Source organism: Coenobita brevimanus, chromosome 65 (assembly GCF_032717465.1).
Source record: "Coenobita brevimanus isolate Jiangsu-jjx chromosome 65, ASM3271746v2, whole genome shotgun sequence".
In the NCBI taxonomy this organism is placed as follows: Eukaryota; Metazoa; Arthropoda; class Malacostraca; order Decapoda; family Coenobitidae; genus Coenobita; species Coenobita brevimanus.
In genome coordinates, this window is record NC_137018.1 from 42,829,172 (window position 1) to 42,854,407 (window position 25,236).

The 25,236-nt window shown below is 42.9% G+C and overlaps 1 protein-coding gene across 3 annotated transcripts in view; it reads right to left on the minus strand.

The window, feature by feature from the left end:
• Window positions 1-25,236, minus strand: part of lili (LMBR1-like protein lilipod) — a 103,869-nt gene that overhangs the window by 42,861 nt on the left and 35,772 nt on the right. For all 3 annotated transcript variants that reach the window (XM_080276564.1, XM_080276562.1, XM_080276563.1), the window contains exons 3-5: window positions 7,442-7,581; window positions 2,340-2,443; window positions 887-1,016 (exon numbers count right to left, since the gene is read on the minus strand). In XM_080276564.1, the coding sequence (XP_080132690.1) occupies window positions 887-1,016; window positions 2,340-2,443; window positions 7,442-7,581 (374 nt within the window). The remainder of the gene's footprint in view (window positions 1-886; window positions 1,017-2,339; window positions 2,444-7,441; window positions 7,582-25,236) is intronic.

Sequence of the window (25,236 nt, forward strand, 5' to 3'; positions counted from 1 at the left end):
TCTCACATAATTCATTTCGATTCCTCTCACTCCTGATCTGCATCCTTCCAACAGAGGTACAAATGGTACTTAATTCACCTGAATCAACCTCCAGTAAATTTCCTTGCCTCATCAACTTCCATATCTCACCTTCTCATAAACTCACCACATCCATCATCATCTTGTCCACCATGCTCTCTCCTATACAAAAAACTACTTCTACCAGAAGTAGCCTAAATGAGCTATAAATCTGGAACTACACCAGGCTCTTTAATCAGACCTTCGATACCAGATCCCAGCTCTATACTGTATTCACTCATCACATCTCTGATGAGAATGACTACTCACTTACTACTATACAACAATTTAAATAAGGAAAAGGCTCCAACCTCTCCTTAGATGTGAACTATTATGGGATACAATGAAATGGAATATCTTAACCCACTAGACCACCAGACAACTACAGTAATTGTTAGTTACAAAGTGAGCACCAAATTTAATACAATAAATGTTTAAACAAAACATAAAATAAATTTAAATACACCATACTTTACACACTTATTAAATAAGATACAGAAGGGAAAAACCAAACAAAGAGGGAGAAAAGTCATTTTAACAAAGAGCAGCTAATGAAAAATCAGGAAAAATCTGATGATCAGGAAGGTGGGATAGACAGTCTGACTCTGAATGGGCATGGAAAAAATAAAAGGGAGGAGGGATGGAAGGAGAGAGAAGAGGAATGACTGTGGCTATAGACAAAAGCTGACATGTAACCATTTCTTCAGCTGGTCTGATGAATGAGACAACAATAATGAGGAAAACAAGGTGGTCAAATAAAACGGGAACAACTAGAGATCGAGAAGCTAGATGAAATGGCAGATATGATACTGAGCTGCGCTGTACTTACCAATCATTTGTGAGAGGTTCTCTTGCTGGTAGTAACCAAGGAGGAAGGAGAGGATAATTGCAACCCCCAGCACCAGGACCACAAGCAAAGTCAGCACTACCACTGTCTCCACAATCCTGGCACGCAAGCCCTAGGAACACATGTGCTTTAGTTAGGTGTAGCTCATTAACCGTCAAGAGTAGGAGCATTGGATATGGGACTGTTAAGGAATATCTGTGGGCTGCATAAAGTGAGCACAAGTAGACATACAGAGATTTATATGAGATGTGGAGTAAGAAGGTCTCTTACTGGCTGGAATAAGAGAGTAAGACTAGATAATATGGCCATTCACAGTGGGGCCTCGCAACCAGCAATCTTAAGAGACTGATGAAACCTGGCTAGTCGCAAAACCGCTAGTTTGGAGGCAAACTTTATATAAAAAAAAATAAAAACAGACTGGAACATTTACAAAGTTTGACTATTCTTCCATTTTGTCTACTTTTATCCACTAAATAGTCACATTTTTACATAATTATTATAAGCAATAGGACAAAGCAACAAAAAGTCGCCATTAAAATGCTCAAAATGCATTTTATTGAAAAAGTTGGGACACTGGGAGTAAGCGCCACCACCACCATCGCCACCCTCCTCTCCACCATCGCCACCCTCCTCTCCATCATCGTCACCCTCTCGAGCACCAGCCTTTCTCTGTATCTCCTGTAGTATCTCATCATCACTTTCAAACCCTTCATAGCCACAGAAGCCAAGAGGCTAGCAAAAACAGTGAACAATGGGAGTAGCCAGGTATAAAAAAAGGGCAAGGTCGCACTAGCATAGCGATGGGCAGGACAACAGTGAATTGAAATACACCATATGACACACTCGCTAGGTGCATCTCACTCGCTAGACGAGACTCACTCGTTAGAAAAACAGATCGAAATGTGCCTTGCGGCTTACTCGCAAGATGAAGATTGCCACAGAGTCACTAGTTTCGGGGTTTTTGTCGCTGGTTATGAATCTGAAGACAATTTCTATCTTATTGCTAGATTTGAAATTGCTAGTAAAAAAAACGTTAGTTGCGGGGCCCTACTGTAGAGAGAATGGATATAAATCAGGTAGTGAAAATGAGTACAGTAAAACCTCTTTAAGTCAGAATAATAGGGGCTGAGACCATTCCAACTTCACTGAAATTCCATTTTATGGAAAGTGTGAGACCTCCTAACTAACCAGAAAAAAATCACTTACCAAGTCTGCAGAGGGTGTAATCCAAGCTTAAGGAGGGCCTTTTAGTAGAATTCAGAGATGTTAGGGGGGGCACAATAAACCTTCAGGTAATTAGTATAGTAAACCATGTGTTACCATGGTTTAATATTACCAACTCTTCTACTCGTATACACAGAACACAAAATCACATAAAACTGACAGTACCACATAGTACTTGATTTCTTAGTTATCTGCACTAGTGACTGCTTACCTTCCGGGAACCAGGAAATCCCTCAGATTCTGTGAAGAGGTATGCAAATGGTAATCCCACAAACAGCGACAAGTTGGAGAACAGGAAGATGATATTCCACAGTCCTGCGGTAGGAAGTAATATGTCAGAACAGTATGCACGGGCTCCTAATAAAATAATAACAGAGATAAATAAAACAACAGCTTATAAATACTGCATTAACAACAAATACTAACATAATTTATAAAAAATCTCTGTATAATGCATACAATTCACTCACAGCACACACAACTATAGGCTCATCCAATCACTCATGACCTTTCACAACGGATGAGATTATATAAGTCCGACTACCAGATGTTTACCAAGACTTAATAGTATATATATATATTTTTTTCTATGTGTCCGACTCTGGGCATAGGCTTCACAGCCTGCTCTCAAGGCCCAGTAGTCCTCCTACAAACCATACACCTCCCTACATGTCACCACTTTGGTGCTAACACCCACCGTCCATATTGAATACATGCTAGGGCTGTCTCATACAGGACTGGTGTATTGGTATTAGAGGGGATATTTTTACGACATGTCGGCAGGTCTTCTGGTAGATCAGTAAAGTCTGATTTCATGAAATTCAAATCCTTAAACTGTTCCCTGTCCCAGCAGGGATTTGAACCTGGGTCCAATAGGACTGCAGGCCACCTCTCTACCGGTTGAACCACCGCCTCCCCCACAAGCAGCATCAACACCAGAAACAGTGGCAAAGTTCAAGGTCAGACATAAGTCTGTGTGTAGATTGGCAAGGTCTCTCCAACAAGGTCACATACCTAAATCTTTTATTTTGCTCATTCTCATGTGGTATCAAGAAAATGTCTACTTTATCCCTACTTCATCTCATGTCTGAGTCATATATTTCACTTGGCTTTTTATATCTTTTTCTGGTGGGAACGAGGTTTTTATACTTTCATAGAAATACAGTGGGGCCTCACATCTGGTGAATGCGGTCATCCAAAAAAAAACATGCCAGATGTGAAACCGCCAGATCTGGGGCAAACCTTAAATGGGGAAAAATTAACAGGAGTCTTTTGCCACACGTAAGTTACCCTATTTCACATATTTTTATACAGTACTTTTATCCCAAAGAAGTAAATCCTAACTACACTAAACATCAATATAAATAGGTAAAGGAAATAAAAACTCATCAAAATTAAGTTCAGGAGTGTTTTACTGCTTTGATCTTTTATTTTTTCTAATGTTTCACACTGTGGATTCTGGTAAATTAAGCTTTTTAACAATGTCACATGCTTTGTACCCTTTCTCAATTAAGTCTATCAATTTTTGCTTGTCTTGCAAACTATTCTTCTTCAGTTTCTGTCTCTTTCTATTATCTCTCTTCACTTTCGATCCATCAGGCTTTTTAGGATGCCCGCCACCGCTAGATGCACCTCCAGTCTCTCCCACGGTCACCATTGGACTATTGTAACAAGATCTGAACACCACCAAACACGAGATATGGGCAAAGAAACTAGTCAGGCAAGGTGGTAGCTGTGGTCCGTGCGGTGGCGGTGCACACCATGGCGTCATCACAAGATGACCGCCAAGAGCCCAGCTGGATGCGCACAGAATTTCACCTCGCAGGCGCCAGCCAGATGCGAGACTACCTTGCCAGATGCAGGACTTTAGAAAGTTTCTAACCTGTTGCCAGATGCGAAACCACCAGATAAAAAAATGCCAGATGCGAGGCCCCATTGTAATGATATTTAGTATCAGTTTACCGGTACCAACAATGCAAAAATCTAATGTACATAAATTACATCAGCCTGATGCCAAGATGAAACACACACAACTATTAAGCTATGTTTAAAAAATTCAGCTTACAAAATTACAATGTCAAGGCTCAGAACATCAATATCTGATACTTTGCCAACTTTGACAGACAAATTAGTGCATCAGGATTTTTGAGTAACTTACATGCTGACGTACTGTATGATAAGTCATCATCATCATCTAATCTAGTGTTGCCCCATGAGGAGCGTAGCAGCCCCGGGCTAGGCAAGTTGGTCTTGACATTTAAGATTCGAGTGACCAGCCTCACCCAACCCTGAGTGGTACCACATGAGCAATAAACCCCAACCATCCCTTGGATATAAACCTGCACCGGCTCAATCTAACTGAAGCTCTTTAATTGCCCACTAAACCACCAGGCGCCATATGAGTAATTTGGTAATATGATTACCACCTAGCGTAATAAATGGTTTCCTGGTGTACAGGAAACCATTGGCTTGTCACTCAGTGTAGAGTCACACATAGACAGAAGGAAGAGGAATGAATGAAGGAAAGAAAGACAAAAGAGGATGGATGGAAAGAAGGAAGGAAGAGACAAATGGGCAGGCACCCGAGAGCAGCACTACATCGAGTGACTGAATGGTGGGCGCCCCAATGATAAGGAATAGATAAAAGTTGGAAGGCCATGGAAAAATAAATACTCCAGATTACAAGGTGTTGTTATTGCTTGTTTCTAGTCTGTCTGACCAAGCAATCTGTCGACCGCAGGTAAGCAACTGCTGCTGTGAAGCCATCCTCAAAGTACTGTACAGTACACTGTGTTGGGAACTGACACTCCCTTGTGGTAGACAATGCCTAATTAAAGTTGGACCAGGATCCTTCTTTATTCTGAAGTGCAGGGAAATGTGAGGAGGTTTGACTCCTGAATGGACATTACAGCTGCTCCACCCAAGGTGCACAGAGGTTTGGCTCCTGAATGGACACCGCTGCTACTCCACCCAATGTGCAGAATACCATCATGTGTTGGCTTTTCGTCTGTGCTTTGTAATATATGAAATATTGAATACATCTTTATTTATCAACTGTGTAATTTAAAGCCAACTACAGTGATATCAATACAGCAAGACCTAATTACGCTCAACTTTGGGGAAGACCCTAATTCACCACACTACTGCTCCATCATTGGCACTAACACAACTGACAATGGTTTGAATTCAAAGGGCATCTTGGAACAAAGAAATGACTATAAGCTTGCGTGCTGGTGATCATGTAGGTAAAAACAGCAATTGCATATGACCAGAGGCTTCATTTGGGATCCTAATGATTATAAAAATGAAAATGTGAGCACACATCAAAAAAGGGTCCCAAGTTTTTTGCCGTCATGAAGAGTTATTAATCTCATACTAATTCACTGTAAAATGAGGGTCTGCTGTATTGTTATAAAAAAAACATCATGAACAATGGCCATAAAGTGACTGAAAGCACTCAGTCATACCATCCCAAAGTTTTGTATGCCGCACTGTGCTGCTAAGATTACATTGCAATTTCATGTTCCCAAATCATTATTAACCCCTATAATCTGGCTAGCATATTCCCCCCACTGGATGATTTTGTTCAAGACAGGAATGGTCTCTCATATCTACTGTAGAGGTTTGCTATGGCTGTATCAAGCCTCTCCAGTTCAAACAGTTTGTATGTATGTACCATAGAATTTTTCTGGGATTTATCACACAGCTTTTAGTCATGCTTTCTCAATCAATATCAATGCCCATAGCAAAGTGGTTAAGGACTGTGTCTGAAATTGGTGGTAAACTTCATTTGGTACTACCAGAAATGATGACAGACTATGAAACTGCATACTGCTAGTCTGATGCACTACCAAAACAATACAAGATCTAACCACAAAATCATTGTATAGTTTCCATTTTTAGTCACAGTTACACCTGGTTATGTCAGTCATTCTTTAAATTTGAAAAAAAAAAAAAGTTTTTTGTGTAATGAGCCAAACAGTTTCCTATACACCAGGAAACCATTTACTATGCTGGGTGGTAACAATATAACCAAATTATGGTGCCTGGTGGTTTAGTGGGTGATTAAGGCGCTCCAATCGAACTAAGCCTGTGTAGGTTTATATCAAAGGGGTGGCTGGGGTTTATTGTTCATGTAATGCCACTCAGGGATGAGCGAGGCTGGTCACTTTCATCTTAAATGTCACGATCAACTTGCCTAGCCCCAGGCTCCTATGCTCCACTTGGGACACCACAGGATTGGATGATGGATGGATAGATATATTAATTTGTACTCTGGTTGGAATTTTCAGATCCATTAAAAACTTATGAAATACTGTATGAATATATCAAGACAGCCTGAAATTCCAGCTGAGTACTTATTTTCTGAAGCTGGTAGTCCGGTGGATTACTCAATTAATTTTCTTAATTTCAAACCCTGGTTACCTCCGCCAAGGTGGTTATTTTTTGCAGGCGTTGGTTTGCTTGTTTGTTTGTATGTTTGTCTGTCTGTCTGTTAGCAGGAGTACGGAAAAAGCTATGAACAGATTTTGATGAAATTTTGTGGAAGAGTGGGCCACGGGCCAAGAAAGAACTGAAATTTTGGGGCAGATCTAGATCCGGAGTATCCTGCACAATATCTCCAAAAGTTCTGAAATGAATTTCAATGAAATTTTGTGGAAAGGTGGACCATGGACCAAGAAAGAATTTATTAAATTTGGGGGTGGATCAGGATCCTAAATCCATGGATCCTGATTTGTGATTACTCAAAAAGTTATGAGCATATTTTAATGAAATTCTGTGGAAGGGTGGATCATGGGCCAAGGGAGAAATGATAAAATTTTGGAGCAAATTCGGATCTGGATCTGGAGTGTTTCATACAATATCTCCAAAAGTTCTCAATGAATTTAAATGCAATTTTGTGGAAATGTGGGCCATGGACCAAGAATTACAGTATATAATTAAATTTAGGGGTGGATCTGGATCCTATACCCACAGATCCAGATCCAGGATTACTGAAAAAGTTATAAACAGATTTTGATGAATTTCTGTGGAAGGGTGAGCCATGGGCTGTGGAAGAAATGATTAAGTTTGAGGGCAGATCCAGATCTGGATCCAGAGTATCCCACAAAATATCTCCTAAAGTTCACAATGAATCTGAATGAAATTTTGCAGAAAGGTGGACCATGGACCAAAAAAGAACTGATTTAAGTTCGGGATGGATCCGGATCTGGATCCTATATCCACGGATCTGGATCCATATCTTTTTAATGGCAATGGTACTGGCGAAGGTATGCGCTCTCTAAGTGCTTTCTAGTTAAGAATGGTACCCACCCTGGATGAGCGAGAGATTAAGCCACTGGACATAGAATGAGTCTCGGTACAGCGTAAGGACTTCATTGCTGAGAATACTGACTGGCAGCAGCAGCACCGCACCCAGGGACACAGACAGGCTGAATGTGCACAGCCACAATCTGAAGATAAAAGAAGCAATAATTTCCCAGGTCAAAACCAGCAGGATCCAGTACAATACTGTACTGTATAATGCAATGTGAGTGAGGGGCTGAAATAGGCCAAAGGGGAATATCTTATGAGCCTGCTTATAGTACATATTTAAATTTTCCCCATAAATCATAAACTCCCACATGTGCATTTTAGGCTCCATGGCCTGTGTGAGGTGTACACAATAATCAGTGATTAGGTTCACAATTATGTTACAAACCACAAAACCTTCAACAAATCACAGGAGTGAAAGTTTACCAAAATATAAAACTAATTTAGTAAAACTCTACAGTACATTTCATTATCTCTCACATAACATCAATAATAATGTTCTCTACATTAAAGTACTCAGAATCATTTTTGCTAATTTCCATGCTGACAATACGATACTTGTCATTATTTAAAAATATGACAAAAGAGTGCAAAAACATAAACAACAAAGACCTACTGCAACTCCACAGGGATCATAGAAACCATGTGCCTAGGATTCATCTCCCTAGCTTCCTCCTCCCTGTCCTTAATAAGTCTTTGCATAATACTATCTTTTTTACCAATATTCATATGCTCCTCTGTGCTCACCAACCCTCCACACCTTCCTCATCCCCTCATAATTAACCTCATCCCCTCCCCTGCTCACCTCACTGACCTCCCCCCCACCTACTCCACACCTCACTGACTTCCCCCCACCTACTCCACACCTCACTGACTCCCCCACCTACTCTACGTAACCCCAGTGACCCTTTACTCCACATAACTCGCATAACTTTACTGATCTCTCTCTATTCCACATCTCACTGACCTCCCCCTCTTCTATTCCACACTTCACCAACCCCTCCTCTATTTCCCACCTTACAATTGCCCACATTCACACATCATCCCACCCACATTCACATACCCTACCCTCCAAACCTCCTCTACTCCACATAACCACACCCTCCCTCTTGCTACTCCACATAATCTCACCCTCCATGCCTCCCTTAATTTCACATAACCTCAGTGACTCTTCCTCTACTCCACACAGCCTTACCTCACTCTCTACCTCTTCCTCTACTCCACACAGACTAACCTCAAACTTCACCTTTCCCATTACCCCACAAAACTCCACCCTCCACCACTCCTATATCACATAACTTCACCCTCCACTCCTTCAAATATTCCACCTAAACTCATCTTCTACCCCTCACACTACTCCATGTACCTTCACCATTCACCCTTCCCTCTACTCCACCTGACCACATCCTCAATCCTTCCTCTTAACCTCAACCTCTACTCCACATAATCTTACCATCCTCTCCTCTCAACTACACATAATCCCATCACCCTCTCCTCTCTAATACACATATCCTCACCCTCCAACTTTTCAAATACCTCACTTAACCTCACCCTTCACTCTCTCCCTTGACTCCACATATCCTCCTCCTCCTCCTCTTCCATCTTTTCAAATACTTCACCTAACCTCACCCTTTACTCTCTCCCTCTACTTCACATATCCTCACCCTCCACCCTTTCAAATACATCACCAAACTTCATCCTTCACTCTCCTTCTACTCCACATATCCTCACCCTCTACCCCTTCAAATTAAATACCTAACCTCATAATTTACTTCTCTCTCGACTACAAATTAATAATCTCACCATCCACCCCTTCCACTATTCCACCTACGTACACTCTCAGTCCCTCCCTCTACTCCCCCTAAACTTGTCCTCCATCTCCACTCCACCTAACCTCACTCTCAGTTCCTTGAAATACTCCACCTAACCTCACTCTCAATTCCTCCCTCTACTCTAAGCTTAACCCACCCCTCTACTCCTCTACTCCACAAAACTTCTCCCTCTACCTCACGCCTTCCTCCACTTCCTTCCCCTATCGCTACTCCACTTCAACACGGCCAAAACAGCTCATTCACAAGAAGGTATATGCAGACAGTGTGACAAGGAGTATGAGAATTAATAAACATAAACAGACGTTAAGAACCCAGTCATGTCTGTTTACAACTGGCACGATACCAGATACGCTACTCACAGTTCAGAGTCAACAGCAACTTCCACTCTCGCATACAGTTCGATAATTTAGCATTTTCAATTAGTTTTATATTTCTTACCTCTAGTTTAATTATATTTACTTTAAATTTTGTTTTCACTCTCCTCTTCCTCACCCTCCTCAACTCCTCTCCCAGTCTAGCATTCCCAGCCCACTCTCAAGGACAAAAGATCTCATCCACCTTTCCCCCAACCACTCACCCGTCCTCCCGCTCCACCCTCCCCTTACATCTCTCGTCGTCTCTCTTCCTCCTCCTCCTCTCCCTACTCCTTATCCCTCCTTCCCTCTCATATGGCACTCCCACTTCGTTGCTGTCACACACCTGCTTATTTCACTCTTCATTTCTCTTAAAACATTTTACCGTACAGCCTGCGTAAACAGCACATAATGAGACAACTATCAACACCCCCCCCCCACACACACACGCACACACACACACACACGTTCCCCGGATACTGCTAAAAACATAGACAAGCAGTGTTAACTGATGCCCTAAGGTCACAATCCAGCCCCTACAACTAAAACCACCCACACCCATACCCTACCCCACCAGTACCACCAATTCACTCCACTGCCCCTAAGCCCTATCCAAAGCTATACCCTGTATCGCTAACACCACTGCCACACTACTTCCACCACCTCCAACCTTGTCCTTGACATTTCAATCATATTTTAAAGTTTAGCCTACCTCCAACCTACTTGATCACTCCGCAGTCACTGTTGCAGCTTTTATTAGTACCATCACCATATTATAGTTCAACAATCCAAAAACTATTACTTTTTATAATACACATTTACAACACACCAGTACTACAACAGTATATACATAGCTTCTCAACTCCATAGCTACTCTCTCAATTTCTCAGAAACCGTTATTTTTAACATTACCTTCATCCTACTATATATTCAGTCATTACCACAACCATACTACTGCTCCCACATTTTCCTTCTTTAGTGTGTCAACATCGCTATCGTTAACATCAACATCACAATTCAACCTAGTCACTAACCTTCTCTATCGGCAGTGCTTTTTTTTAATCACAAAAACTGTTATAACTACCCTTATTATTAACATGATCTTGTCATGACCCATCAAACACCAAAGCAATCATCATCGTTTGTATTTACACCAACATTACCTTTTGTACTTTTTCTTCACATCACCAACAATGTACATTACGTTACTCGTACCACACACAGGCCTAAATTATCCACTTCCTAAACATATCACCCTTACCATGAACAAAACAACAAAAACAACACTACCATTATCTTTACAACAGACACCACTTGTGTCCGTTCATTCCACTGACGTTGCGCAACTCCTGCTGCCACCATAACCTATAAATAATTTTATATGACACAACCTCATCTTTGATCATTATCACTAATGCATACCGTCAACTTCCACAACCACCATCGACAACCAAAGCCAAACCATCGCTCAACAGCACAATCGTTACACCATCAATCTCCACCACCACACAACCAACATAACTAATAACACAATTGCTACTAACTGCATCATCTTCATCATAACCATTATCACCACCACCACCACCACCACCACCACTACCACCGTCACAAAAACTCAAACACGACCACAACCATCACCGCTGCAATCATTCCCTACAATCATCACGAGTCTCCACCATCACGATCACCATAAACTCTAATATCACGACCACTACCACAATCAATATTAACACAAACCTCTCCACCACCACCCTACTACGATCAATCTTCACCACCACCACTCTCCATCACCACCTATCTCTAGTCCATCACCATCATTCTCCACCACTAGACTAAACCCTATTCCCCGCCCACCATCCATCACGGGGCGGGTCCATGGCTTGGTGGGGAATATTATAGGTTGTAAAACAAAGGGCATACATATTTTGATTCTCCTTTTTCGTATATGAGGGCGGAGTGAATAGTGAGGTTTAGTAGCTGGGAGGGTGAGTGCTCTCTCTCTCTCTCTCTCTCTCTCTGTAAAAACATAAACAGACAGTAAAAATGATTAAGAATGAAGAGGGAAAGAGCATTCGTGTGTGTGTGTGCGTGTGAATGAGACGACGAGTTGTGTCGGATACGGAAAGTGGGTAAAGGGGGCAGGGAGTGGAGAGATTATCAAAACACCACTTACGCGGGTCAGGCGGGGGCGGCAAGGTGCATGGCAGTGGAAGATGAACACCCAGCAGTAATAATGGGTTAGGAGGAGGAAAGTGGGGAGAAGAGAGGGGGCAAGAGGAGACGGAAGGGAGTGGATAGATTAGCAACACACCACTGACGAGGTTCAGGCGGCTGTGGTAAGGTGTATGGGAGTGGGAGAAGGAGTGTAAGGCGAAAACCCGGGAGTGATTTGGTCTGAGGAGGAGGGGTGCAGGAGGAGGAAAGGGAATGAAGAGAGGGGAGTGGGAAGCGAGAGGAGAGATTAGCAACACACCATTTAAGAGGTTCGGGCGGTGGTGGCAAGGTGCATGGGAGCTAAGGGGAGGAGGGTATGAGGAACAAACAGCGGCTGTTATGTTTGCGGAGGAGAGGATGGGTGTATGAGAGGGTGAGAACAAGCTGGGGGAGAAGGGAGACGAGTAGAGAGATATGGAAGAATGAAAAGAAGAGAAGGACAATGTGGAAGAGAGAGAGAGAGAGAGAGAGAGAGAGAGAGAGAGAGAGAGAGAGAGAGAGGAGGAGGAGGATGAAAGCAAAGTGCGGTGGGGCTGTGAGCAACCAAGAGGGGATGGGGGGATGGGATGGAGGGTGACAACAAGGTGAAGATAGAGAAGGCAAGGCAAAGGGAATGACTGAAAAATACTGGTAAAGAACGCACGATAAGATAAGGGAGTATACAGTACATAAAAGCAAAGCTGATTAAAAGGTAAGGAAATATTAGCTATGAGGAAAAAATTATGCGTGGTATGAGAGAGAGAGAGAGAGAGAGAGAGAGAGAGAGAGAGAGAGAGAAACGGAGGTGGGTGAGGCGAGAAGAGCAGCACCGTGGAAACAAAGAGCCACAAGGGAAACAGTCAACAATCAAAGCCGCCACCAGGAAGTTGTCAGGAACGGGGACGACAGGCTAGAGGGAGGCAAGAAGGGTAGGGAGAGGGGGGTGGGGCGACTGGAGTAGGGAGGAAGGGCGGGAGGGAAGGAGAAATTATGTATGTATGTGGAGGGGGGAACAGGGGTGGTTTCAAAGGTATGAGAGAGTGGGGAGGAATTGCTTGTGTGCTGAAAAGGGAAGGGTACTGGGGTGGTTTTAGACGTGTAAGGATGGCAGGAAGAAGTAGGCGGATGGTGATGATCGAAAAGGGATATTGAAAGGGACGAGATGCGAATACCTGTGGTGAATGAAAGAATGAAGTACATCGAGGCGTGACGATGGAGGTAAGAGGTAAAACTACAAAAGGAAGAAAGGGAAAACTATGGAAACGAGGAGAGAGAAAAGTGGGTGGGAAGAGGGGATGCGTAAAAGAAAAAAAAAAAAGAACAAAAAAGGAGAAACGAAAAGCAACTATGATTAAGGGGACCCAGGGCCAAATTCCCAATGGCTTATAATACCGTATCTATTTTAACCGCTTTATCTCAGCGATTTATTTTACTTATTTTGCACATTAAACCCTATCATCCTACTGTATAGTACTGACGAACACAATGCTGATAACAAAGGGGAAAGAAATAAAATACAAAAGAACAGTATGAGGTGCTATTCATATTAAATCACTAAGAAATAGATGCTACGAAGTTTCCTAAGCCAACCTGAGTGTTGTAACTGCTGAGGAAAATGATACAAGTTGGGAGGGAGGGAGGGGCAGAGGAATGGAGGAAGGGAAGGGGGATGGCAAGAAGAAGGATGGGGTGGGGAGGTGGGTGGGGATAATAAAAGGGTGAGGTTCAGAACAGGAAGACGCATCCAATAAAAAAGATCGGGTATTTAAACCTGAGGCGGAGGAGGATAACCGTGACGGATGAGAGGAAAGGGTATAATGAAGAAGGTGGGGGGGGGGGAAGGGGGTAATGAAGAGGATGGAAAATGATGAAGAGGACTGAGAAGGAAGGTGATGATGAGGACATGGATGGAAGGATGTTATGATGAGGATAGGAAAAGAAGGAAGTGATGATGAGGGCAGGGAGGGAGGAAGGGATGTTTTGATGACGACAGAGAGGGAAGGAGGCGATGATGAGGGCAGGGAGGGAAGGTGATGAAAGGGATCAAGAGGGATGGGGTTAACAGAGAGGACAGAGAGGTAAAGCGATGTGAGGAAAAGGAGGGGCGGGGGCAGGAGGATAAAGAGAGAGGTGAGGGTCATAAAGAGGATAGGGAAGGGAGAGAAAGGGAGGGCGATGGGGAGAGTGAAAAGGACGTAATGAAAAGATGCGCAGGGGAAAGAAGGGAGGGGGGGGAGGGGAAGTAGTAGTAGTGGAGGTAATGGTGGGAGTAGAGGTAAGTGGTGTGTGGAGGTACTGCCTGGGGAACATGCCGACAGTTCCACCACCCTGACAACCACTGAGCTCCTCACCCACAAAATATGACCCATTATTTACTACACTCTTTTCACTTTAACCTGGCATAAAAACTACCATTTCTCCATCTTGAATGCTGAGTTCTAACCACAAAGCAACTCTACACTATGTTACCATAGTCACGAAAAAGAGCTAAGGAAAGGATATATAGCCGTAGCACTGTGTTCCTCTGACAATGTGCAGCAGGAAATAAGCTGCAAAAGGACGAGAATCTTGGCCAAGTTAAGGTGAATGAACTGTAACAAAATTGAGACAAATCCCTGTCCTAACGAAGATTTGTTTTTGCAGGGAGAACAAGAGCCACGAAAATCTTCAACGCCCAATTTCCTTGTCCCTTTCACAAAATGCTAACCATAGCAACAGTCCTTTTATTCTCTCATTCAAGATCAAGTTTTCGCAGGAAGAACAAGATAACAAATCAGTTATAAAAGGACATTTATGGCAAGTGTTTGAGAATCCCTGGCGAGGATCTGAAGCCGTGATTGTTAACTTTCCTAGGCTTAAGTTGTGCATAAGACTGCTTGTATGTCTTTATCTTCACTCACACAGTAACAACACTTTACAATCAAATTAGTGAGAATTCCAGTGACTAAATACGAAAGAACAAAACGACCAGTGATAATGGTTAACTGACGTGGCTACTTGTGGTGGACAGATAAGAGTCTTTGCAACTCGGACCCCTAGAGTGACGCCAACACCCGATCCTCCACCGAGGATCACAACATCCACCGAGGATCACAACATCCAGGGAAACTACACGCCCACCTACAAAATAAAGTACCTACTTTGACCCTGTTGTTGCTACGCCCTATTCTCGTTGATCCGTCACTTCGCAAACACCTCTTACATGGTGATCAAATTTTGCCTTTTACCTAGTACTGTATGTTATTAGTGGAAACTGCGGTAATGAGATATAGGTGATACACTAGGTAATGTTAAAGTGCAATATGCAGAATTAATAGCTATGGGAGAAGTGCTACGAAATATTCTGTGCTAACGAGAAGAGGCTACGGTTCTTACTGGTAACCTGAGCTTCTTGCTACTGTGCGCTACATCTGCCATCTAACTGGGGGATGTGGGACTCGCTCATTAATCAATTCCTTTCTCTCTCGGTCAGGGTCTGCCTTTCTCGCCGCCAGAAAGAGAGGCAGCGTAACAATAAATCATTCTACGTGAACTAGTTTATTGTTTCAGTGAAACATATATTATCCAGCAGTTCGAAAGTTGCTCAAGTTCAGTATCACACTTTGCAAACTGGCATACATTTTAATTCAACACATGCAGAGTAACAGGAGGCAGTCAAACCAGAGACCTTGGACGGGTGGGTGAGACACGACCTACATGCACATGACGTCAACTGGTCTAATATCAGTATAACTGCACTGACTGAACCAGATATCAAAGGACTGCCAATATCATCTCACACACTCTCCCTACCCACCCATCGTTTTCAAGATTTGATTCTTAAATATATTTCTCGTTATTACTTTACTATTTAAATGACTCACGAAGCATATACTAAACTCCACACTTCCAGCATGAAAACGAAGTTAATATACTGGTGAAAAGTGAGAATCGTGTAAAGCAGGGATGAGAACAATAGGAACACTGTGGCATGAAGAATGTAGAGCACAAAGGGTTCAGGTTTAACCCTCTGACTTCTCGTAACACACATGCAACGCAAACTGGCTAAAGCAAAATGGTTTTTATCGACCTGAGGGAGACACTTCAGCAGTCCATGGATAATTTAAGAGAGATAATGTTGAAGAAAGGCAACGGGAATTGGAAAAGCGTACAGGGTAATGGTACGATGTGTGTGTGTGTGTGTGTGTGTGTGTGTGTGTGTGTGTGTGTGTGTGTGTGTGTGTGTGTGTGTGTGTGTGTGTGTGTGTGTGTGTGTGTGTGTGTGTGTGTGTGTGTGTGTGTGTGTGTGTGTGTGTGTGTGTGTGTGTGTGTGTGTGTGTGTGTGTGTGTGTGTGTGTGTGTGTGTGTGTGTGTGTGTGTGTGTGTGTGTGTGTGTGTGTGTGTGTGTGTGTGTGTGTGTGTGTGTGTGTGTGTGTGTGTGTGTGTGTGTGTGTGTGTGTGTGTGTGTGTGTGTGTGTGTGTGTGTGTGTGTGTGTGTGTGTGTGTGTGTGTGTGTGTGTGTGTGTGTGTGTGTGTGTGTGTGTGTGTGTGTGTGTGTGTGTGTGTGTGTGTGTGTGTGTGTGTGTGTGTGTGTGTGTGTGTGTGTGTGTGTGTGTGTGTGTGTGTGTGTGTGTGTGTGTGTGTGTGTGTGTGTGTGTGTGTGTGTGTGTGTGTGTGTGTGTGTGTGTGTGTGTGTGTGTGTGTGTGTAATAGTGGAAGGACGGAAGAAACGGTTAAGAGAAATATAAAGAGGAAACGAACGAAATCAGAGGAAAATGGAAAGAGGAAAGTTACCGTAATAAAATGGTATCTGATGCAAGGAAGACCAAGCCTCTCAAGCGCCAGGTACTTTTCAGGCCTCGGTACTCTTTTTAATTTAATTCTTCCCGCTTCCTAATGATTTTTACCCCCAGCTTGAGCACAGACTTCGAGGCGATGCTCCCGGATCTAAAGACACCCTTAGGTTGCAGGTACCGGTAGTAAACTTATCAGTGGTTAACTGAAGGAAAGCCCTCCCAGCGAAAGGATTAAAAACGAACACACACACACACACACACACACACCGCTCGCTGGCTCAGTGGTAACGTTCTCAATTGCCATCTGGTAGACGGGAGTTCGCGCCTCGCTCAGGTTGCGAAATGTTTCACTGACGATGTGGGCGGTTACTGTCCCCCTCGAGCAAGGGGACGGGTGTGTGCTCGTGTGAAGGACACAGCCTTGCCCTTAGATCGGACTATATGAGCTCTCAGCTCCCTTCCGGGAGGGTAAAAGCTGACGATCATGACCATCAAGTGATCCTGACCGAACCTGTGAATAACACACACACACACAAACATACACAGAAAACAAGAAAGAGAAAAAATGAAGTAAATTCATGCAGCTGGAAAAGAATGGAGACAAAGGTTGACGAAGACCTACATCAACATTCCTGAAACACACACACACACACACACACACACACACACAAACGGAGCCAGACACAACACACATGCCACCCTGCCTTACAACGCAAGGCACACAGCATAAGCGGTACAGGTAACAATACATGGCACCAGCAACGTAGTCTCATTGGCATGGCAGACTTCGTTGCGTGTCTTATTTGGCTACAACTTGTTAGCTATTATATACTTGTTTTTATATATATCGGCATAGACTGCACCAGTAACATAAAATACTATAGTAACACAAAATACTATAAATATGTGAGGTGCAGAAATAAGTCGCTGATGATGAGCTGTTTAGGAATTCCAGTTTTATACAATCTTGGGGTAGGGGCCCGAGGTTATGTTAATGTCCAGAATATTAAACACTTCCATTCTTACTGTCTCTATACGCCTTTTTTCATCTCTGGGAGTTTCAAACATGTGAGTCACTTCGCCTTGTGTCTTGTGACCACTGCTTCGCCTTGTGCCTTGTAACCACTATGCGTTTCCAAAAGTAAGCCCGATAAAACAAAAGTAAATTTGCTCTGCAAACACCACACTCGACGTCTAGCTAGCTACTGCAATTGCATACTGGAAGACCATAGGTACGAGTTTTCATATCAGAAAAGAAAAACTTGCAAACAGACAAATAAAACTAAATAAACAAATGACAAATAAATAGATAAGTAAATAACAAATTCTGCTGGGAGTGGGAAGGATGAAGGGTACGGGGTATGAAGCGGGAGGCAGCGTAGATGGTGAAGGCGTTTGGCCTTAGAGTCGTATTCTCACTGGCTTAGGGAACTTCTTATGATAGTAATCCTTCATTAACTGTTTATTCTGCATATTACACTCGTTACTTTGTTACACGTTGTCTCTTATATATCGATATAGGTGGTAAAATATGGAAAAAGTAATGTTCTGAAAGATATAAACGAACAAACGGGTAAGAAAAATGCGCTGCGAAGCCTGCTAAGTCAACACGAATATGTGCCTTAACCTTAGGGCAGCCTTCACCCTTTACGGAACGTCTATGTTGATGTCTGCTTACCTGGGTGGGTGTGGCGTGGGCTCCAACCTTTGCCTCACCGCACAACGTACTCTACCATATCCATCACTCTAACCCCAGCACGTTTTCAGCACCCAATCCGCCTACTGCAAGATTCTCGTATATAAATCTTGCTGAGTTGCGATGTCTGTTTTTACTCACGTTAGGTCATTATCTAAGTATTTACGTACTATTATTTTTCTCAGTCAATAATACTACAGTATTAATCTAAACCTTGCGTAGCAATGTACTGTTTTATACCTATGCTTCTGTTCTAAGTATCTGGCCATCAGCTACGTACGGTAGTTTTCCTAAATCACTTCATCTGTCTCTTAACCGAATTCACCCCGTCCAGTAGCAATGTAACGTGTTTTAAATATGTTGATTTTCTGGATATTTACTCAGCCATGACTATTCTTCTTCCATTAAATGCAATCAACTACTCAAGCGGATGACTAGTACCTACACAGTACATACATTCCGCTGATTAGCGATACTTTCTGCTCGCTACTCATGATGATTTCCTGTGTGTTCCTAATCGAATAAAACGACATCTATAAGACAACCATCGTACCCCATGACCCTTTTACTCTACAAAAATAAATGGCTTTAAAAAATAGATAAAGATTCCACGGAAAAATACTAAAGTTCACTCCACATAAAAGTCACACAAGGTTCATGAACAAATACATGGCTACAATATACATGATACACAACGAGCCAGTACAGAATATAAAAATGTTACACCGTTGAAATTAACATGGGCAAGACGCAGTACCCCCCTGCCACTGAACTCTATAATAATGGAGTGACTATCGTCGCAGTGAGTGTGACTTTGGCCGCCATATTAAAACACCGCACTCGTTGCCTTCACCATGGAGGCAGACGTTCTTAGCTTGCTTGCCGTCCTAGCTTAGCTTAGCTTAGTTTGCTGTCTCTGTTTCGCTGTTTCCATAAGCTGCGCAGCGGGCCATGGCACTATGTTTTACCAGTGCAGTGGACTATGGCACTATATATTCCGAATTCATCGGCTGATTTCAAAAAGCGCGGGCGTCAGGCGTGATGCATAAACATCATCAGCGCCTCCCTGGGCCCCTGACGGTGGGCACAAACTACGCGGCGCTACTCATGAGAAGGCTCCTCCATATGATCAGGGCCCATATACATGTACAGTATATGATAAGAGCTCTGTCCCCTCGCCAGCCCAAACCAACTGACTGCGTGACGTCACATGTAAACATTCCAGACAGCTCAAGAGGGAGAGAGAGAAAAGAGAGCAGCGGGCGCGCGGGGTCACTGAGCTCTCTCTCTCTCTCTCTCTCTCTCTCTCTCTCTCTCTCCTACAGGGTTATTCTCTTATAAAACTTTTGTATCTAAAAAACAAGGGTCTTTTTCATTAGTCTCAAGGCAGGATAGCCTCCTTGGGCTGCATGACAGGTTGGAATTCATTCTTTCATTCTCTCTCTCTCTCTCTCTCTCTCTCTCTCTCTCTCTCTCTCTCTCTCCTATAGGGTTCTTCTCTTATAAAACTTTTGTATCTAAAAAACAAGGCTCTTTTTCATTAGTCTTAAGGCAGGATAGCCTCCTTGGGCTGCAAGACAGGTTGGAATTCATTCTTTCATTCATTCATTCATTCTCTCTCTCTCTCTCTCTCTTTCATTTATCCTGTTCTTAAGTAAATGGAGTTCAGACTAAGACCAGATCACCTGGCAGGTACTGTAAGCTCTGCGTGCTATGAGTATATTTGTGGCTTCTCTCTCTCTCTCTCTCTCTCTCTCTCTCTCTCTCTCTCTCTCTCTCTCATAAATAATAACATGCTTCACCTCATTACCTTCAGCACACTAACACTCTTCAACTTACATATCGATTCCCTGTCATAACAAAGTCTCCCTCCTCTCATATCAGTTCATGCCACACTTCCTCAGTCTTTTCGCCACCCTGCACCCCGATACCTTTCATCCCAGTCAACATTCTCACCATCTCCCTCACGTCATTTCTCGACCTCATCAGCTTTAAAACGTGTGGAACTCGTCACCTATCGCACCTCGCACACTTCAACCTTCCATCTCCCACAATAAATCATCGATCGCATCCATCTTACATCTCCATCACCTAATATAGTCTCGTCAGCTGTAACTTCCCTTCTCTTTACCTCAACCATCTCTCTTCTACCTCGCACACCTCTATTCTCATGATCTCCCATTCACTGTATTCATCTACCGATTTTATCTTACACCTCGACCATCCTTACCTCACCTCATTCTGCCAAGCATCTCAGATTTAAAACCCTCCCACCTCATCTCAGCCACATTTCTTCTACCTAGGGTACCTCTGTTTTCATATTCCCTTCATTCTGCATTCGTTTTCTATTCTCTCATACCATGCGCACTCTACCTCATGCGACTCACTTGTCATTACACCTCTTTTTTTACCTTTCTACCTCAGGCTCTCTCCATCCTTCACTTCTGCTCCTTGATCATCATCATCTTCACCAGCCTTAATTTTCCCTAACCACCACCGCAGCCACCATCACCACGCCAATCTAATTCTTTCATCTGTCCCATTCTGCCATTTTTTTTCCACCGGTGTGTTTGAATGGATGAGTAAATGGAGAGTGAGTCGTCCTGTCTCGGCTACCTCCCTTTCCTTGGGGGAAGCAGCCTAGGTATATAGATAGATAGATAGATAGTGTAATACTTTCTCCCTGGGATCAAACAGTTTGTTCATTAATCTACCCTTGACGACAACTGTTTTGGACCAGTCATGCTAGCCCAGAATCACCGCGCCAGGCTGAGATAAACAACAAATATTCAATATTCTCTCGCCCCACTTTCTCCTTTGTTTTACGCCCTTACTTGATTTCTTTCCTTCTTTCTTGCATCCTTCAATCTTTGCTTTCCTCCAACTCCCTCTTCGTGACAGCTTCCTGTCTTGGAAGTCTTCCCTTCCCCACCCTCCTCTAACTTGCATATTTACCTCCGAAGGAGGTTATGTTTTACCCCGCGATGGTTTGTCTGTCCGTCTGTTTGTTGGCAGGAATACTCAAAAACTTATGAACGAATTTTGAAGAAATGTTGTGGTAGTGTGGGGCAGGCACCAAGAAATAAATTACTAAATTTTGGGCCGGATTCGATCCAGATCCGGAGTATCCCGCACAATATCTCCAAAAGTTCTCAATGAATTTCAATGGAATTTTGTGGAAAGGTGCGCCATGGGCCAAGGAAGAATTTATTAGATTTTGAGTCGGATCCGGGTCCTATATCCAAGGATCCGGATCCGGGATTATTATAAAAAAATATATATATATATGAACGGATTTTGATTAAATTTTGTGATAGGGTGGGCCATGGGCCAAGGAAAAAAAAAATTGAATTTTGGGGCGGATCCGGATCCGGAGTATCCCACACGATATCTCACAAAGTTCTAAATGAATTTCAAAGAAATTTTGTGTAAAGGTGGACCATGGACCAAGGAAGAAATGATTCAATTTCGGGCGAATCCGGATCCAGATCCCATATCCAAAGATCCCGATCTAGATCCTTTTTAATGGCAACGGCAGTGGCGGAGGTATGCGCTCTCTGCTTACTATAGTGTTCCTCCTCGTAACATAGGGTTTGGGTGGAGTCACCCCCTCCCTACACTATTGCCATGTTTCCTAACCCTACGATGTATAACGCCTGTGGTTTGTGTAGTAGGAATGATACATAAACATAACTCATACTAATATAACTGTAATGAAAGTGCTGACATGTATCAAGGAAGAATAAAACTATTCTGCATACTATATTATACGATAATAGAGAAACGTGGCATAAAAATTTGGCAGTGTTGCTCTAAAAATATTCTAATTATTATTTACTTCCCCAACACTTCTAACATTGCTAATTAATTTAGCAAGTATAATTGCAAGAAAATTTGAAGGGATAAAAGTGGGAAGAGGCGATCCTTTCATAATTAAAATAAATATATCAAACAGCTCTGGGGTGGCAGCACTCACGCGACACGTGTTTGTGTGTACGCTGTGGGAGGTCACCAACCCCCTACAGGATTTAGGCCTATTGGGGAAACCTCTATAAAAAAAACGCGCCGTGACTTTTACCTCAAGGGTGGTGCGGAAATAAAGTCAAAATTATAATCCATACATAAAAATGGAAGTAAAAAACCATGGATGACACATAACAAAATCTAGCGAGAGAGAGAGAGAGAGAGAGAGAGAGAGAGAGAGAGAGAAATAATAATAATAATAATAATAATAATAAAACTTTATTTCCACTAAACAGTGGGTATTCTTATACATTATACAGTAGTACAGCATACAGTATGAAAGTTCTATACACAATATAATACAAGTTGATACATATGGTGGAGAATAGTGACAGAGAGGTAAATGGTTTAAAAAGGTGTGGGGACACTTAGGTTAAAAATAGATCAATTAAGGGATTTAGGAACGAAGGCAGTGGGAAGGATTAAGACAGATGGGATTGTAAGATTAGGGAGTTTGAGCAATAGGGTAGAATGTATGCTCTCAATAAAAGTATAGCAATTATCAACGGCTAATTATTATACAGGTGTTGATGGTGGGGGTCTATATTTATAGGAGGTGTTGGTGGTGGAGGTATAGCGGGTGTTGTTGATGGGGGTGTTGTTGGGGGTAGGGGTATAGGGGGTGTTGGTGGCAGGGGTATAGGGGGTATTAGAAAAACGGAGATCACAAGAGGGAAACAGTGTCAAGGTCATCGCTGATGGAGAGGTCAGCTCGGAAACGTGGCAACAGTGCAGGGAGGGGGTGACTCCACCAAAACCCTACGTTTCGATCTGTCAGACTATAGCTCATTCTGTGTTCCTTTCCTTAGCAGCCACGTCTTCATCTTTCCTCCAGTTCCTCCCCCCGTCCATCCTCCATCGTTTTCCTCCCCTTCCCTATTCGCAGTCATAATATCCTGTCTTCTCTCTCCTTCCCTCGTCCTCCTCCTCCTCCTCCTCCTCCTCTTCAGACATTTCTTCAATCTCTCTCTCTCTCTCTCTCTCTCTCTCTCTCTCTCTCTCTCTCTCTCCCTCCATCGTTTTCTTCCTAAAGTCACATCTTGTCTTCTCTTTCCTTCTCTCACCCTCCGCCGCCTCCTCAATCTCTCTTCTATATACCTTCTCTATTTCTATTTCCCTTCCCTCTCTCACTGCCGCATCTTCCTGGTTGTTGTTCCTTTCCCTCATCCTTCTCATTTTTTTTTTTTCCAGCTTCATTAGTTTCCCTCTCATTTCCTTCCGTCATATATTTCTGTATTCCTCCTTCTTCTGTGCCAAATCCTTCTATCTTTTATCGTCCAGTGTTTGTTTTCCTCTTCCATTCCTCACCCTCGTTATCGTATCATCTTTCTTACCCTTCCTTTGACACTTGTATCTTCCTTCCAGTCTTTTTGTTCACCTTTACTGTCCCGCTCTTACCTTTTCATAGCTATCAACATTCCACCCCACTCCCTTTCCCCACGCTTCCCTTCCTTTCCTCCTCCTCCAACGTAAGGGTATATTCGTGAGGTGTTAAAACAAGGGTAAGGGAAACAGAAGGCACATGCGAGGGAACGGATGACAGTGGTAGTTATCGGTGGAATGGTGTAGGTTTGGTTAATTGAATGATCCGGACAAGGGTTACCGTGTGAGCATCAACTCCACAAAACCAGCAGCAATTAGGGCAGTCGACCTCAGGATATAGCTTCCTCCGAGCATGAAATCACACGTCGTATTCATAAACTTTCTTTGTCTGTGTATAAGACTGCACGTTCATACTTATATCTTCATTCGTACAGCTGCTAAACACTGCACTGCCAAACTTTAGCGAACGATGAAGTGGAAATACGATCGAAAAAGAAAAAAATAAACTATTCCTGACAATAATTGCCATGAAGACCTGTTTACCTTACGAACTGGTTAAGATCTATTATGAATACGGCCCCGCCTATCGTCCCCCAAGGCCTGAATGTACCCCTCGACCCTTCACACCCGCCCTCCTCCTCTCCCTCCCTCTCCTCTCTTTGTGTTACACCCTGTTAATTTCACATTTCTTCATGCCTTTCACATCGGTTATCTCTTTCATCACTAAGACACTCCCTCCATTTCTTCATCCTTGTATAACTTCCCTACTTTTCCATCTTTGAAAAGCTACTTGAAAACTAACTTCTACCCCTTCCTCTTCTTCATTCATAGTTTCTCTCTCTCTCTCTCTCTCTCTCTCTATGTATTTTCTACCCTAAATACTGCCCACCCATCACCCTTTCATATTTCAATCCCTTCCTTTACTATGACCTATCCTCTATTCACCCTACCACCCCTTATCCTTCCATTATTATTTTCTACTTGCTTCCATCACCACTTTACGCTTAGGTCATCTTTACTCCTTTAATATTCTCAACCTTAAATTATTACTCTTCTCTCCCCACTTTTTCTCTACATCATTTTAGTAACTACCGTGATTCGATCATCCATATACCCTCACATACTCTGTTTTCCCCTTGTCCCTTTACTCTCTCTCTCTCTCTCTCTCTCTCTCTCTCTCTCTCTCTCTCCTATATCCACGTATTACTTCTTAATCCCTTCACTGCGAACTGCTGAGCTAAATAAAATCATCTGGCGGTAGCAATTAAAAAAAAAATCGTCCAAGGAGTAAATGGGTTAATGGAAACTATTTTTAATCCCGTCAATAATACAGGTTCTTCTGTGCGTTAATAGAACCGTCAGGAGGCAGCCAGAATGAGACAGATCGTAGCCAGTTAACCCCTCCACTACGAAAACTTCCTTTTTTTTTTTTTTTTTTTTATACATTATTCTCGCTATCTCCATAACCCTCAAACTGAGTTCGGATGAAGTGAAACCGCTGGTAACTGAAGGGTTAAGTTGTGTTGGGTTTAATTTATTTTCTCGAACTCCCTTCAGTACCAAAGGCTTCCTTGTAAGCTGAATAAATTGTTTAGACCTA